This window comes from Plutella xylostella, chromosome 2, assembly GCF_932276165.1.
Source record: "Plutella xylostella chromosome 2, ilPluXylo3.1, whole genome shotgun sequence".
Classification (NCBI taxonomy): Eukaryota; Metazoa; Arthropoda; class Insecta; order Lepidoptera; family Plutellidae; genus Plutella; species Plutella xylostella.
The window spans coordinates 5,831,631-5,848,619 of NC_063982.1; the positions used below are offsets into that span (position 1 = coordinate 5,831,631).

The 16,989-nt window shown below is 40.3% G+C and overlaps 1 protein-coding gene across 1 annotated transcript in view; it reads left to right on the forward strand.

The window, feature by feature from the left end:
* The window catches only part of LOC105392019 (neogenin), a 135,112-nt gene that overhangs the window by 90,189 nt on the left and 27,934 nt on the right, over nt 1–16,989 (forward strand). The window contains exons 2-15 of the mRNA XM_048622425.1: nt 6,087–6,273; nt 6,729–6,859; nt 7,138–7,316; nt 7,788–7,945; nt 8,514–8,611; nt 8,902–8,989; nt 9,402–9,543; nt 12,248–12,414; nt 12,997–13,235; nt 13,694–14,120; nt 14,502–14,625; nt 15,070–15,213; nt 15,783–15,905; nt 16,474–16,548. Coding sequence (XP_048478382.1) covers nt 6,087–6,273; nt 6,729–6,859; nt 7,138–7,316; nt 7,788–7,945; nt 8,514–8,611; nt 8,902–8,989; nt 9,402–9,543; nt 12,248–12,414; nt 12,997–13,235; nt 13,694–14,120; nt 14,502–14,625; nt 15,070–15,213; nt 15,783–15,905; nt 16,474–16,548 — 2,282 coding nt within the window. The remainder of the gene's footprint in view (nt 1–6,086; nt 6,274–6,728; nt 6,860–7,137; nt 7,317–7,787; nt 7,946–8,513; nt 8,612–8,901; nt 8,990–9,401; nt 9,544–12,247; nt 12,415–12,996; nt 13,236–13,693; nt 14,121–14,501; nt 14,626–15,069; nt 15,214–15,782; nt 15,906–16,473; nt 16,549–16,989) is intronic.

Genomic DNA, 16,989 nt, shown 5'->3' on the forward strand with positions numbered 1-16,989 from the left:
CTCAGTCGTCGCTGTAATTCAGTCTGAATGGAGCTAATAACGAAGATATTAAAACTTTGTGTGAGATGAATATTCTTCACTAAAGGTGTAGGTATCTAGCAAGCATCTTCATTTTAAAAACGACTTCAAAAACTATTTTGATTGTTGAGGGCCTGTATGCATTTTATAACATTCAGCTTTCTCAAACGGAATAGCAGATCTCAGTTAGTTTTGAATTTGAGATAACAGCAATCGATTTCTCTTCTTCTTCATTCCCGCTACTCCTCCGAGGAGTCTGGGGCTGACACCAGGCGCTTCCATCCCTCTCTGTCGTGGGCCAGCAAGTTGACTGGCCACGACTTCCCTTTCTCTCTGGCCTCGCTGAATATTGATCGATTCCAGGTATGAGCTGGTCGTCCGGGTCGCCTTAAACCGCCTTGAATCGATTTAACTGCTCCAAAATAAAATTATGTGGTTATTTTCTTTATCATTGTCGAAGGGTTATCATTTCGTAGAGGAAAATCGTCGTTTTCCTGTACGAATAGACAATACTTGTTTGATTCCGCAACAGAGGGGTTACTCTATATGACAAAAAACGCAGTTTCGGAGCGCCGCTGCGAGAGCCACGACTCTGTCTCGTTGTACTAAACGTGCTCGTAGGTACGTTTTTCGTCAGTATAGATAGAGTAACGCTCCTGAGCCGCGAAGCCGCCACCGATCCGTTCATATTTTATACGAATTGTGACATTTATATCGGATCCAAAACAATATATTTTCCTTACAATGTGCCGAAACGATGTTATTACAATATTTCCTGATACAACTTTACATATACAAGTGTGGTAACTCGTATTACCGAAGCATAGAAGCATTTTTTGCCTGTGAGGAAATGAAGGCCCGGAATACATAGTCTTTTCCAATGTATAAACCAAGATATAACTTCATGTGAAATTAAGCGTTTTTCTAAGGTGTTTAAAGGTTATTTTTCTGTACAAGAAGCGCACAGGTAATTTGGTAATCGTGAGTGAATCTCATAAAGAGTTTGTTTCGCACATTTTTGTAGAAGAAGTTTTGAGATTGTGTTTTATATGTATGTAAATGTAAGTAGGTCTTTATTTAAATGCGCAGGATATAACGCGCCGCCCGGTCGTGTACGAAAAATGAGATCTTTGCCCTTTATTTTTTTCATTACTAGTCACTACTACTTCTCTCTCTCAGTCTTCCGTAGTCCACTGTTGGACATAGGCCTCTCCTAACGATCGCTACCCCAAACGGTCACCCGCCATCTGCATCCAGCGGCTTCCCGCTACCTTCCGCAGATCATCAGTCCAAAGGGTTCGGGCTACTACTTAGTACTTAATTATTGCTTTATTTAGTACCTCTATAGGTCAAGTGTATACTCAACTAGCGCCGCCAATTGAGCTTACACTTCACTTTAATCACATCCCATCAATCATAAGGTCTTGGTCAGTGTCCAAGCTTCTACTCCGTACAGAAGTATGGAAAAAATGTAGCACCGTACCAAGCGGCACCTAGTGGAGAGTTTGAGATTTCGGTTGCAAAGGAGGTGTCTCATTTTCATAAACGCAGCCCTGGCTTGCTCGATGCGACATCTGACTTCAACACTGTGGTCCTCCTGTTCGTTCACAATACACCCTAGGTTTTTATATGAACTAACTCTCTCCAACGGCAATATGCCAATGTGTACGGTAGCCATAAATAACGCATCTGATTAATACACAATAAAATATAAGTATGTCTAAAACGATCCACCATTAATTTTAATGTCCATTCATAAAACTTTTCAATTCACGACCAAAAGGCCAATCACTGTTACAGTGCAATAAGTTTACTTTAAGCTCCAAATTTAAAGCTACTCAATACAGGCTGTAATATTATTACCGATACTCCTGTTGGCGAGTTTGAAAATACGAAAAAAAATACAGATGCTTCATAGTAAATTTGAATCTACGGAACACCCTGTATTATTTTATTTATTTATTTAGAACTTTATTGCACAAATATAACATATAAGTGTACAAAGGAGACTTAATGCTAAAAGCATTTTCTACCAGCCAACCTATAGGAGCTACAAGTAAAAAGGTAGGTATTTTCTGTGCCTTCACTGATAAAGCTCCACCCTGTATAAGCCGACCCGCATGCGCACGCGCTGATATAAATCACGGACGTGGTGGACGCTGGTCGGTTAAAAGCTTTAATTTAGATAAAAACTTAAAATTTGATTGTTAATTTTAGCGTCACTAACTTAGATTAACAATACACGAACAAGATGGAGTTTCAGTGCAAAAGAAACGTCTTGTCTCGATAAATAACACCGCACCTCTACCACTCAGCTCTTATTTTTAATTAGTTCGGTTAGAAGATTTGTTACCATATTCATTGGATGTTTTTCAATATTTTTGGTTTGTTTTTGTATGTGTGCTTAGTAGGGTTACCTATTGTCACATGATTTATTTATTTATTTATTTATATATGATTCGCCAACAAAGATTACATTAAATTCATGCTTAATAAAAATACAGTAGTAACAGGCGAATACAGCATGCATTATAGGTAATAATTAAATTAGATTTTTAAAGTTAAAGCCTTAATAATTTACATTTAAATTATAAAAAAAGTACAAATCAAATATAAATTAAGTATAAATTAGAGCCTTAATAATTTACATTTAAATTATAAAAAAGTATAATTGCATTGAAACACTATTAAAATAACATTAATTGGCAATAAATAATTTGAATTTACATTGAAATTGATAGATTGATTAAAAATAATTAATTGATAAAATAAAATAAATATTTGAACATTTAAAATAATATGTAGCTTCCAACATGTGACTATAACAACCGCATCAGTTCCTTTTTGAAAACTGGAAGCCTCTGAGATATGCAGATATCCATGATCCATGATAGACAGACAGACAGTCGTACTAATAGTTATTATTACGATGCGGAATGTTAGGAGTTGCAACGGCAGATGTGCCCGATAAGAATAGGATAACTAACAAAAGCTCCCTTGTACAGTAAACGCCACCATAAATGCACCACAAGCAGTTCGAAATAGACCCTTAACACTGTAGTGTTAAGAACAGTGCAATAGGACAAAGTGTTGTACTAAAGGACGGTTAGTTTTTGTTGTGATCTGTAAATAATAGATTTGTTGATGGTTAGTCGGGTGCGGAATTAATTTCGGTTGCTGCATTTATTGCTCGGTTTTGTTAACATGTCAAATGGTTCGTAGGTTAGGTACCTACTTGGGGTGCAGAAATGTATTGTAAAAGTCAGGAAATATGTAAGTATTATTTGTTAGTTTAGATTGTTAGTTTTCGAACGTAAAGCGTTGGAGAGCCAAAATAAAGCTTAGAACATTTATGTACGTTGTTACTATAATATTACTGCAGAATGTGTACCAATTTTTTTCTAATAAAATAGCTAAAAGTCACATTTCAATAAGCAGTTATTATTTCCCACACCCCGACCTTAGAAAGGTGGCCGGTAGTGGCTGGTTGAGGAAGGCCGAGGACCGAATGTTGTGACGCTCTATGGAACACGCCTAGGGCCATACCACAAAAACTTAGACAGTATTTAACAGTAACAATCTGTCAAATTTAGTTATAAATATTATAACTTGTTAAACAGTGTTTCAAGTTTTTTGTGGTAGTACAGCTAATGTCCAGAAGTGGAGAATTACGGGTGGATGATGATGATGCATCGCACACATCAACCATTTAATATGTTATTTTACTTGAAATAATGCTTTAAAACAATACTTATTTACCTATGAGTGTACCCAACACGGTTGCAAAATCGTAACTTTAGCAGTTAGCAGTGTGTGTCTGCCCAAGTAACATTTTTGGTTTTAGAAAGGTTTTGAAAAGGTTCTAGAACCTTTGTATGGAAATCAGCTCGTGAGACTTAGAAGTCTCGATAACCTTATATTAACCTTATATTAACCTCCTGAGTGCAAAAAGGGCCCACGTTTTAGAACCTTTCTGAGAACTACAGCAAAACCTATAGCTCAAACCCAGAACCTTTTGAACTACTTACACAGAACCTAAATACAACCTGCACAACCTTAACTTAACGTTAACATAACCTGGGAAGACAGCTTTTAAGTTCTAAATTAGTCCTGGATGTAACTCTTCTATAACTTGGAACATATTTGATGGATATTTGTAATACTTTTCCAGGACTCTCGGGTTTTAAATAATAATAATAATTCATTTATTTCAGATAATTAAATCCATAAAAAAAAAAATCCATAAGAAGTTTCATTTAAAATGTTTCTGTGTAAGATTTTATAATAATTATAATATATGGCGCCATTACCTGACACTTTCCAAGATTCAAAATGGCTAACTTGTAAGTGTTGTATTAATACAAAATATAGTAAGTAGTTAGGCTGAAGTCAGGAAATATGAAAAACTTGTGCGACTAGCACTTTATCGTGGTACTTTTGAATAATAGTTCTGTATACGTGACGGGCCTTTTGTAAATAATAAATTCGAAGATATTTTAAATAAAAAAAATAGAAAAAAAAATGTTTGGTGTAAAGTTATATTAGAAATAAAAGTACTGTCTATATAAAAAAACATATATTTGGAATAGTATAGCACACGCTACTGAATTTTCCCCTACTTAATTAAAATGTATCTTTTTGCTAAGTTTTTTTTTTATTTCAGTGAAAAAATATGGCGGCCGTTAGGAAATTACTAAAAAGCATTAAACATATTTTGAGGATGCCTCTAAAGCTTTAAAATATTCTTTAAGGACTTCAATCATGCCTTTAGCTCATAGCCAGTGACTTAATGCTTTTGGTTTTCACCACGTAGTCCTAATTTGTTTGCCTAGACAACTCTCATCAGCCTAAAGGTTCCAGATAGGTTTTGAAAACGACTTATAAGTGATTGCAACATTCCATAACTTTATAGTTGTATCAAGGTTAAAAATTTAACCTTGAGCTCTCACTTTAGCATAATGCTAGCTTTTCTAGAACTTAATCAGGAGTCTACGACAACTACAAGATCCCAGAACTATATGCTCTTGATTTACATGTTAAAATAACGTTAATTTAAACTCTTATGAGCAGCTCCAAGGTTGTACGAATAAACAATTAGTTTTAGGACTTATTGATCATTCTCAATTACTCAATATGACCAGATAGCAAAGCATTAACCTTTTCACAACCCTTATAAAACCTAAAGGCATTTCTTACAACCTAAGCTCGAATGAAATGTTACTTGGGTGTTCAAGTCGCTTCTCGTATTCATGCATTTCTATCAATCCGTGTGGCAGGGGCGGCCAAGCGCTCCACAAATTAGGTCAATTAGACTTTTCCACTGCAAAAAGGCATTTCTGAGTTTGTGTCTGATTGAAGCTGACCTTCTACGTATGTTCGTTGTTATTTGACTTTATATTCATAAGCGAAAATTCAGTATAATGTTCATACTTTTTAAATCTTTACATTAAGCATTCTCACATTTTCTTTGATATGAAAGTGAAGCTGCGGTATTCCCTTATCTAATTTCCATCACATAGACCTACCCTTGACTCTTATCGTTTTGTCAGGTCAAGGTTCTCTTGCCTGTAATATATAGAAATATATCTACAATATAATTAATTTGTAGACAGAACATGTAAATATTCACTTACATTACCAGTTACTTTATACTCAAGAACTTACAGTATTATATCTTTTTTTAAATACGTGGCAACTATCATAAACAGTGCAGCGATCACAGGATTCGATTCTATTTTCGAAACTACACAAACATATGGAAAAAGAACAACATCGTCAACTGTCAGTGTCAAAATGTAAGGCAAATTTGTCAGTTCCAAAAGTGACATTTGCTTTTTTGTTAAATTTCACTTTTGGAACTGTCAAATTTGCCTGCACCGATTACTTTCTTTTTTCACGAAAACGATATTTAAAAGTGTCGATATCGAAAACGATATCTCTTATTTCTTGCATTTAACATACGAATTCATGACCGATCGAACTTTCGTTTTTCATGGTACAAGTACAAGAGTAGCACAGACCTAAGCACATCAAACAAACTCATAACAATAACATGTCTTCCTTCGCAGGCGGCAGCGACGGCCCCGCCACCCTCCGCTTCACATCCGAGCCAGCCGACACGGTGCTGGCGGCGGGCGCGCGCGGCGTGCTGGCGTGCGCGGCGGCGGGCCCGGCGCGGCCGCGCCTGCACTGGAGGTTTAGAAGTGACGCGCCGCCCGAGCGGGATCATGTGCTTAGCAGTACTGATGCTCATAGGTTAGTACACGCTAATATTTAAGCAAAGCTTCTAAGTGTGTGAGTATGTTTACAGTTTTACGGGACAAGGGTGGAACGAGCTTTGATGTTTTATAATTAAGAAGCTGAGAACGTCTTGAATTAACAGAATTTATTATTATCACTAGCCTGCATGACATAGTCCACGACGAAATAAGTCTATTCCAAGCAGGGACCATAACATTATTAATAATTCTGAAGCAAACAGATTTAGTAACTGCCAAAAGCTTTCATCTTCTGCATATCGTGGCGAAAGGCATAATAGCGTCATTTGCTGACGTACATAAAGTGCAAGTGATACTTCACTGGAGAGACTCCTTTCCTACTCCGCTTACACAAAGTTTGCACAACATTTGCATCATGTTATTTTAAAAGTAATATGAACTCATCACCGATGATGTTATGTAACACAACCCCCTTCTTCTCGTCTTTTCCAGGAAACAGCTGACGAACGGCTCCCTCCTGCTAGAGAACATGTCGGCGCGGCTGGCCGGCCACTACCAGTGCGTGGCCAGCGCGGACGGCGTGGGCACCATCGTGTCCCGGACTGCACTGGTGCTGTTGTCAGGTATGTGTTACTGTTTGTTAAAGCGGTTCCCATAATCAGAACCCAGAGTTTTCTATTAATCGCTATTCATTATCGGCCAGAAGATTCCACTGCAGAAGCTTTCTTCATCTAGACGTGCTACTTGTTTTAGATCGTCGGTTAAGCCGGCTGGAGGGCTACCACGCTTGCCTCTTTGTCTCCATCCGAGAACTCGTTAACCTCGCTGGTCATCAATACAAGATTTTGCAATAATTAAAACCTTGGTTATCCTTTTACCACGTTGTCCTGTTGTCTTCCAGAGTTGCCAACGATCCTGCCTGGCCCGCGCAGTATCCTGGCCACAGTGGGCAGTCCGGTGCTGCTGCCGTGTGCGATACGGTCGCATCCCCGCGTCGCGGTCCGTGTAGACGCCGGCCCGCCAGACAGACGGGTGTATGGTTCCTCCCGTGTCGCCACGCCGCCTACTCAGCATGTCAATGTGAGTGTGACTTTTACTGGTTTGGGTAAAGTTTGGAGCTTAGTTTTTTTGGTATTTTCTTTCCACACTGAATTAAGTTTTTCCCGATGATTATCAAGATATCCTCTTACGAAGAACTCAAATCATCAATAGGTACATCATCATCAGTCTTGAGTAATCTGATACTGGGTAGAGGCCACTCTCATAAACCGCTACAACACTCTGTTATCGGCTTTCCTGATCTAGCAACTACTATTTTTATAGTGTCGTTTTATAGTTGTCGTGTGTTGGTCCCATAGTGAATGTTTCTCAGTATTCTAACTTATAATTTATTTTATTCGGAAAACAAGCGACTATTACAATATTGACTAATAAATATTTAAATAAATAACAGAGAGTCATTGAGAATTTTCACTGGTAGATAATAAAGTGGATAAATGGAAAGAGTCGTGATATAATGTCACTAAAAAAACTCCATAATTCTCCCTACAGGTGACCTGGCTAAAGAACGGCTCCCCAGTCCGTCTGGAAGGCGCGCGCGTGACGCTGTCGGGCTCGGGCGCGCTGGAGCTGGACCCGGCGCGCGCGCACGACGCCGCGCACTACGCGTGCCGCGTCGCGCTCCAGGACGCGCCCGGTGATCAGAGCGTGTAAGTAGCTGGACTGATTCTTTGTAATAATAATAATAGTCTTACGTACGAGGACCAAACATACAATACCTTCCCGCACTCAACCTTTCCCGGCGGCACCAAATTTAGCATCCCCAATCCCCACACCTCACGGTGTCGGTTGAGGAGACTCTGGAAGCTTCTAATTCGAATTACGCTATACCATGTTAGATTAGAACCAGTGATTGGTTCATGAAGTATATTATTATTATTATTATTATTTGATACTTTATTGCACAAATATGAAATATAAGTGTACAAAAGGTGGACTTAATGAGGTATAAAATTCACTAATCTCTGGTTATGATCTAACCGAGTATGGTGAAATTAGGGCTTAACGTCTTTTACCTGTGCATCGCCAGGTAACAATGGATAAAAGCTTCTAGAAACCCTAACCAGACTATACAACTTTTTACTCATTTGAAGACTAAAAGTAAAATGTACCTATTATTGTCTGTATTTTTTGTATTGATTTCTTTTCTGTATTTATTGCTGTTGCTGTCTGTGTGTAAAATAAATATTTCTTCATTTTTATAATTGGATATTTCAGCACGAGTGAGCCGATCGAGCTGCTGGTGTCGGCGGAGGCGGCGGGCGAGTCTCCGCCGCGGTTCATCGCCACGCCGCAACCCATGACCGTCATTGAAGGTTTGTCTTTTGTGTATAATCAAGTCACATGACAAAAAAAACGCGATTTTTGTATAGAACAAAATTTGTTCGAAATGACCCCCCAGAGTCGCCCCATTTCGGCTTACTGTACCACTTTTGCAATACCCTCAATAATTCGCTGTAAGTTGATTGAATTACAGTCTCCTCTTATCGTGTTGATGGAAACAGAAGAGATAAACTGTGGGTTGTATGTATTTCGGTCGTAAGTAGTAGTAGTAATAATGAAATATAATTTTCAAAAATCACCTTCTTTTCATTTTCATTTTCAGGAGCATCCGTGACATTCGACTGTGCGGCCATCGGGAACCCGAAGCCGGAGATGATCTGGCTGAACAACGGAGCTGCCATTGATCTCAGGTTTGTGATATTACGTTACATTGGATTCCACTGTTGCTTAACATCAGATTTACTACTATCGTCAAGAAAGTCTGGACATTTCTTAGTATTCATTTATGATTTGATTTAAATACTATCATTAGTAACTCTGCATAGAAAGGTAACACCAACTTGTAGTTACATGAATAAAGTACTGTAACAATATCATATTCAACCACTTAGAAGATGGTTTACCTGGATGACTTACTCATATTTTCTGTTACCTTAGACTTTTAAAAATTCAGTGTTTCAGCGTCATATATCCGGCTCGAAGGACCTTGAAAAGACTTGGTAGCCTTATTTTCTGAATCGCTGGTAGAGAGGCAATGTTTTATTGGTATTTTAAAATTTCTAAATGTTATTCTAAGCTTCTAACTGTGCAATATGTTGCCAGTGACCTGGACTCGCGCTTCTACCTGGTGGGCTCGGGGTCCCTGCGCGTGCAGGCGGCGCGCGCGCTCGACGCCGGCGCCTACACGTGCCGCGCGCTGTCCCGGCTGGACTCCGCCGACGTCACCACGCAGCTGGAAGTGCGGGTGAGTGGCTGCATGGAGACAGGTGGCAGTGACCTGGACTCCCGCCTCTGCAGAGACAAATATATGAAGGGCAATGACCGTTTTTTGCTGTTCTTAGCGACTGTGCTTTAGTTAGAAACTGACATCAGATTGACTTTCACTGAGTTGCAGAAAGGATCTTTAAGTTAATGTCGGCATTAAATGTATTGTTGCCTTGCTTTGACAGTATACGGACAGAAAGAGACAGACAGATTTAATGTCGACATTAGCTTAAAGTCCCTTTCTGCAACTCGACATTTATCTGTAAATAAATAAATCTGTAGTGTATTCTTTGTCATCGATATTCTAGAAAATATACCCTTTATGTATGTAAGCTGTATGATATACATACTATACTACATATATTATAGGCCAGTTAATCAACTGGCACGGCACGTCTAGCGCGAAATCTGACTGGGATACTTACAGTATGGTCTACCTATGAAAGTATTCTGTAATTTGACCACAAGGTTTTAAATTGTGTCATCACCACAAACCTAAACAGGGTGTCCACTATCTGGAAAGTCAGGGAAAGTCAGGGAAAAGTCAGGGAAGCTTTAGGTGGTCAGGGAAAGTCAGTGAAATTGATGGGCCACCTGGAAAGTCAGGGAAAAATTACCTTTTTCTAGCATAATTTTTAGTACTTTCCTTTACTAGTAATACTTATTTTTTACGTGAAATACATAAGTCATGAAATAAAATCTCGTTTAGTTTTGGAATATTTTTGAGTGATGCTAAATATTATATAATAATTAAACGATTAAGTTTTTTAAATCTACGTGAATTAATAAAATATGACAGATGAAAAAAAATTGTAGGAATTCCAAAAGATTAGATAGATCCAAGACTCAGCTGGTAAAATTATGGCTCGTATATATGTCGCAGGCATCTGGTTTAATCTCCTGTTTGATTGAACCGCCAGCCCGTTCATTGGATGACGCTACTCAGTTGTATGACTAGGCCGAACGTTGATTGTACAAGCGTCATAAAACGTCCAACTAGTTAGCGGACTTAAAATCAGTCAGGTGGTAAATAAAACAAATATGGCGTCTAACAGCGAACAGCTGACACTAAAAGAACGGGCTAGCGGTTCAATCAAACAGGAGATTAAACCAGATGCCTGCGACATATACAGATTGATGCAAAAGAGGGTGACTCATCTCACCAATCAAAACAAATTTAGTTTAAAGACTTTTAGAAGTTTGTGATAAAAAATAACGTTTTGTTAGTGCAGACGCGCTGCAACCGCGCTCATTAACTGACTTTGAAAAAAGGAGGAGGTTCTCAAATCGCTAATAATATTATTATATACGTCAGCGAGACCGCATACGCTGCCTCCGTGCGGCATCTATTAATCAATAATATATTTTTTTTACTAATTTAGCAGAGCAAAACAAACTTTATTATTTTTTGTATGTACTGCATGTTTAATCAAATTTCATTAAAAATACTTACACAACTAACAACTTTGTCAGGCAGGAGAGAGCCATACAAAAAAAATTGTTCTGTTTCAATTTCTATTTCAGTTTCAATTTCTACTTCGATGGTAATCAGTCTAATTTTGGTCAGACTATTAAACTAGGCAGTATAGCAACTTGCTGCAAGGCGGATGCATATTTTTTGCGGAAATTTTCAATATTCGCACAAAAAAGTTGTTTAGAATGACCTAAGGCCTAAGAGGAAACCTCGAGAAATAGGTATTTAGTAAAACATTTGCTATCGTTTGTGTACTCATGCCCCAGGGCCCGGGTGCTAAGTATAGAGATAAATGCAGCTCGTGACTGACATAGGTACTTTCCTTGATAAAATTTCGGGAGAAATCGTTATTCACCAAGTAAATATTAACAAATCTTTTTGATTTTGATGTCAATCGCTTCAGAATAATATATTCTAGAGTTGTAGGTTTCGCTTTAAAAAAACATTGTTTTTGTTTAACGGCGCGATCACAAAAATTGCGTTGCTTGAGGTGCCTATAAGTTTAATCTATAGCAAATTTAGAGAAAAAAAAACTATGCGGGGTAGGCAGAGGTGCATTGCTGCACCCACTTTTCGCCAGATTGTTATGTTAGTCCCAATGTGATAGGGGGCGGGCCTATTGCCATTTTACGGGCACATCCAAGACCCGAGAACAAATATCTGTGTTTAAACAAACATCTGCCCCAGCCGGGAATCGAACCCGGGACCTTCTGCTCAGTAGTCAGGGTCACTAACCACTACGCCATTCGGTCGTCTTAGTAATTTATTGTGTCTTAAATATCCTAAAAAATCATGGAGATTCGATAATATTTAAAAGTTGAAGAACGTTAGTGTGTGTTAAGTACTATACTTCCCTCTTAATATACGATTTTTGCCGACCCTGCGGCCCTGTATACATATTTTACGCAATCAAGTTTTAATAAGTGTCTAACCAATGAACGCAAAACTTTAAAATCAAGATTTTGTCTTCAAATTACTTAAATTAGGTTTATATTTTGATCTTTGGTCAGGGAAATTTTCTGAAACGGTCAGGGAAAGTCAGGGAAAAGTCAGGGAATTTTTTGGAGCATTCTGAGTGGACACCCTGCTAAACAATCCTGAGTGTCTTTCCCTTTTTGAACTCCTCTGATTGAAATGCTCTGTACTTATGTACTTATTTCTGCCACACATTATGTTTATGACTACTCCTAACCCACCCCTCTCCCCGCAGACGGTCCCCCGCGTGTCCCTCCCCGACGGCCCGCTAGTGCAGGCCCGTACGCGCGGTGACGTCACACTCCGCTGTGACGCGCGCGCCCGCCCGCCCCCCGTCATACGCTGGCTGAAGGATGGAGAGCCTATTACGCCGAATAACCATGATATCGCGCTGTTGGATCAGTGAGTAGTGCCTTTATTGAGTATTAGATGAGTAAAAACTTAGAATAATTCATAAGTCGCCGGTTCATATCCAGCTCGAAGGACCAAATGTAGGGGAGTCCCAATCTACAGTAAATACGTAGAACAAGCGATTGAAAGCATAGATAAGTGATTCGCACATTGCGACGCGCGCGCCCGCCCGCCCCCCGTCATACGTTGGCTGAAGGATGGGGAGCCCATTACGCCGAATAATCATGATATTGCGCTTTTGGACCAGTGAGTATTGAATGTCTTGTCGAATGTAGGTCCGAATCAACAGTCTTTTGCGGCCATCACAGCGCCGTATTTATGGCGTTTTTTTATTTTTATTTTTTATATTATCTCAAATACGTACAATGATCGATTTCTGACCCATGTTTTTCTATAATTATGTCTTTCGGTCTTTAGCTTTGAATAAAACTATTTAAAGTCATATCATTATAACGCATATTTTGTAAGACGAGCGACGTTATTGAGAGTTTCCTTGATAAAGTATTATTTTAACCGACCTTTTTATAATAATTAGTGTAATTTTTTGATAAATTATCGACATCTCTGTTTCAGCTCGTCGCTGCGCATATCGGGCGTGCTGGGCGTGGACGCGGGCATGTTCCAGTGCGTGGCGCACACAGCACACGGCGAGGCCCAGGCCGCGCTGCGTCTGAGAGTGCTCCCGAGCGAGGGTGAGTGCGCTGTGTGTCGACGTGGATCTAGTGTGGACGCGGGCATGTTCCAGTGCGTGGCGCACACAGCACACGGCGAGGCCCAGGCCGCGCTGCGTCTTAGAGTGCTCCCGAGCGAGGGTGAGTGCGCTGTGTGTCGACGTGGATCTAGTGTGGACGCGGGCATGTTCCAGTGATACACTCATCTACCTGAGTGTGCTGTTTGAGGATGTGAATTTTTGTAGCTGAAGATTTTATTTACTTTTGATTGCTTGAACGGAAAACAATCGCACTTGTATTGCAGACCAAGACAGGAAAACTCTGTGGCCATTCAGCGTATGCTTTGTCTGATTCTATAATTAGTGCGCTTTTTGCAATCATAGATTTAAATTCTCTGAAATTCACTGTGTAAAAGTGTAAAAGTCAATAATCCCTGTGTAAAAACTTGTTACAGATAACACTTTTTTTATGGATTTATTTATTTTAATTGGGTTTTAAATATTTTTTGTGTTATAACTTTTATTTTTATTCATTTCTGTTTTACCTTCTTTTGTTTTTTTATGTTTATTCAGTTTTGTTTTCTCCCTCTTCCCTTTCAGACACAAACACGACCAAAAGACCCGATCCCAACCAGAGCATCAACTCGAAATCCTTCTTCAACTCCCTCATTGACTCCAACCACTTAACCACCGAACACAACCCACACTTCCTACCCGACTATGACACTCTAGACTCAACCTTATACCCTGACTCAGACAGCGACGAAATCGCCTTCGCCTATACCCCACATCCTGAAACCTATGATTACGAAGATAATGACAAACCTGACTCATTTCACGCGGCTCAAGGACTGGATCTGGACTTGCTTCGGGCTCGCAACGACAGCCTGGTCCCTGCCCCGACGGGGCTAAGGGCTGTGATTGTGAAGCATCGCTTCGTGACCTTGAGCTGGGACCAGCCGACAGTGGAGGGAGGGGAGAATGTCACGGGATATGTTGTGGTGTATCGGGTTAAGGGGAGCGAGAGGTGAGTTGAACCATTTTATGTATTGTGTATTTAAAATCAAGATTCAGATAACTTATGTTAACATTTTCCATTCTAAAATACAATATTTACAGAAAATATAGATTTTATATTGGTTTTTATAATCTCACATTGCATGATAATAAAAAAACTAAATCGTAGTTGTTGCTAGCGTAGATAGATAGACATTCTTTATTGGTACATACACAAGAACAGAAGATACAAAGATTATAAATATACAAACGCATAGTGTACATTATTAGAAATAGAACGCGCCACTTACGAATTACTTCCTTCGTTATTATGTAGCAGGATCGAATTTATAAAATCAATAATATCAAACTCTCGAAAACCCCTTACTAACCCCCCCTTCATTCTCCCCAGGGAGCGCACAGTAGAAGGCCCAGCTTCCAAGCGAGAGATGAACATAGCGCCGCTGCAGCCCCGCACCAGCTACCAGTTCACGGTGCTGGCCGCCGGCGCGCGCGCCGTGTCACCCGCCTCCGCCGTGAGTAGCCACCCGTGTCGCCCGCCTCTACTGTGGCGAAGAAACCAGCACATTCTCAAATAGCATTGTTACTCTGGAAGGGGTTAGGGGTCTTTGCCCAGACTGTACTACAAGCGAACATAGTGCAAAGGCTGCGCTGCACAAAAGGAGCCTTCTTGACTGATGTATCACAAACGGCCCTATACCACTTGTATCGCAAATATTCTAGCCCACTTATTCGTTTTAGCTATTAAACTGTTTAGTCCCTCTCTGTGAACTAAGAATTTGTTCTTTGACAGAGAGCGACAAAACACTTCAACAGCTAAAACGTTCTGTAACTTTTTTATGAATAAGAAGGTAAGTTGTTAAAGAAATTATAAATGTTTAGTAGGTACAAGCAGAAAACAAAGCATTCTTTTCAAATATTCAGCCTCTCTCATCTCACATCCCTTTCCCTCTCCACAGACAATAGAAGTCCAAACCCAGCCGGAGGAGGCGTCGCAGGCGGCGCCGCACGGGCTGTCGGCGGAGCCGCTGGGCCCCCACTCTATACGTGTGGACTGGCTTCCCACGCCCGGCGCCGAGACCTACCATCTGCATTATAAAGAGGTATAGCAAGACAATGGGTTATAAATGTACTGTATTTATCATATAATATGGTTTATTGAAGCTTCGTTTTAAATGGTCTCCTGTGGTAAGCCAGCATAAAAAGGTTCATATGGCACTGACTTATCGAATATGTAGTCAATAACTAATTGTTACAATAATATTCAAGATCGTTTGAGCAGATTTAGATACTTACTACCTCCCTGTAAATCTATATAACATCGTTAAGCGACGTGACTTTAGCAATATTTCTTAATGAGTAGAGACATCAAAGATGATTAATCTATCGTTACCATGAAGCAATTTATCGAGCGTCACCAAACCGTATTTCTGTCTACATACTCGTAGCTTAGGTAGACCTCGAGGGTCACTCTGTAATTCGAAGAAGGAACGAAATACAACGAGACAAAGTAGTGGTTAGAGCTACAGTTTGGTTTTAGGCAGCTTCGGAGCGCTGCGCTTACCACGGCTACCTCTTTGTATTAAACGTGCCGATTGCCTGTCAATTCATGTTCGTCGATTAAGAGCTTAATCACCAGTACCATCACAAGTAACCTCAATCCCCCCTCCAGTTGGACAGCGGCCGCGAGCAGTACCAGTGGGTCCCCGCCCCACCCGCCACGCTGGCCGGCCTGCGCGCCGCCGCCAGCTACGCCGTGAGGGTGGGGGAGCCCGACGGGGCCTTCAGCAGTGAGGTATGCTCTCCATCATCAGCACCCACATGACGACCCATCACGTCCCCACTGCTGGGCACAGGTCTCCTTACAGCGAAAGAAGGGTTTTAGGCCTAGTGCGGCTTAGTGGACCGCAACAAAAAGCTATCTTGTTCTGAGAGAGTTGTCGGGTAAGTGGGCAACCCGACTATCAGATGCTTTCAAGCTGCCCGAAGCTAGACTTAACGACATCAGAATACTGATATCACTAAAGTAGTCTGGAGGCCCTCGAGTGACGTATCGAATTTTGTGACTTGTAAGTTAGCTGCGAGCGCTAAGCTGAATGGATAATCTTGTCACCACGGTTACAAAGCCTATACATTAACAACTGTAATGTTTATCAGCAATATGTGCCAGAGTGGGTTTTCACTACATGAGTAGTCACTGTAGATGTCAAATTCATTATTCTTTATTAATAAATCATCGGGTAAGGGTTGTCGTATAATGGCGTCTGCTGTAGTGATAGTAAGGCAGTCGTGATATGAAAACGTTTTATTAAATTGAAAGCTATTATTAAAGAATGTAATGTGATGTGGTGTTGTGTTCGCAGGTGATAGTGCACACTCCGAGTGACGTGCCCGCCGCCGCGCCGCTCAACGTCACCGCCGCCGCCACCGGCGCCACGGTAGGACACACACTCACGCTTTTATGTTATTATAACTATAGTCTTGTACCCTATGCTGTTCCCTACGGAAGCCTTTTTATTCTCTATCTTTTTGTGTAACCCTATAGGCTTTGCTTAGTCCTTGAATTTTTTGGTGGGTTTGGTTCCAGAGAAATACTTACTGAGGCGCCAAACTCCGCCTCAAGTACTAAATAAGTGGGTTTCATCCCTTGGGTAACAATGTACTATTGCGTCCTATTCGCATATTACATTTGGACTAACCTAACCTAACAATGTTTTCGATGGCTGCTGAAATCAGCTGAAAAACAGTGCTGTGGCCTTATTATCCACACCATATGCTGAGCTAGTGCCTTTTTGACACTCTGGACAACAGCAACCCGTTGTGTTATGTTTTGTTTTGTATTTTGTTTTTATTTTTGTTGTTGTTGCTTTCTATGTGTC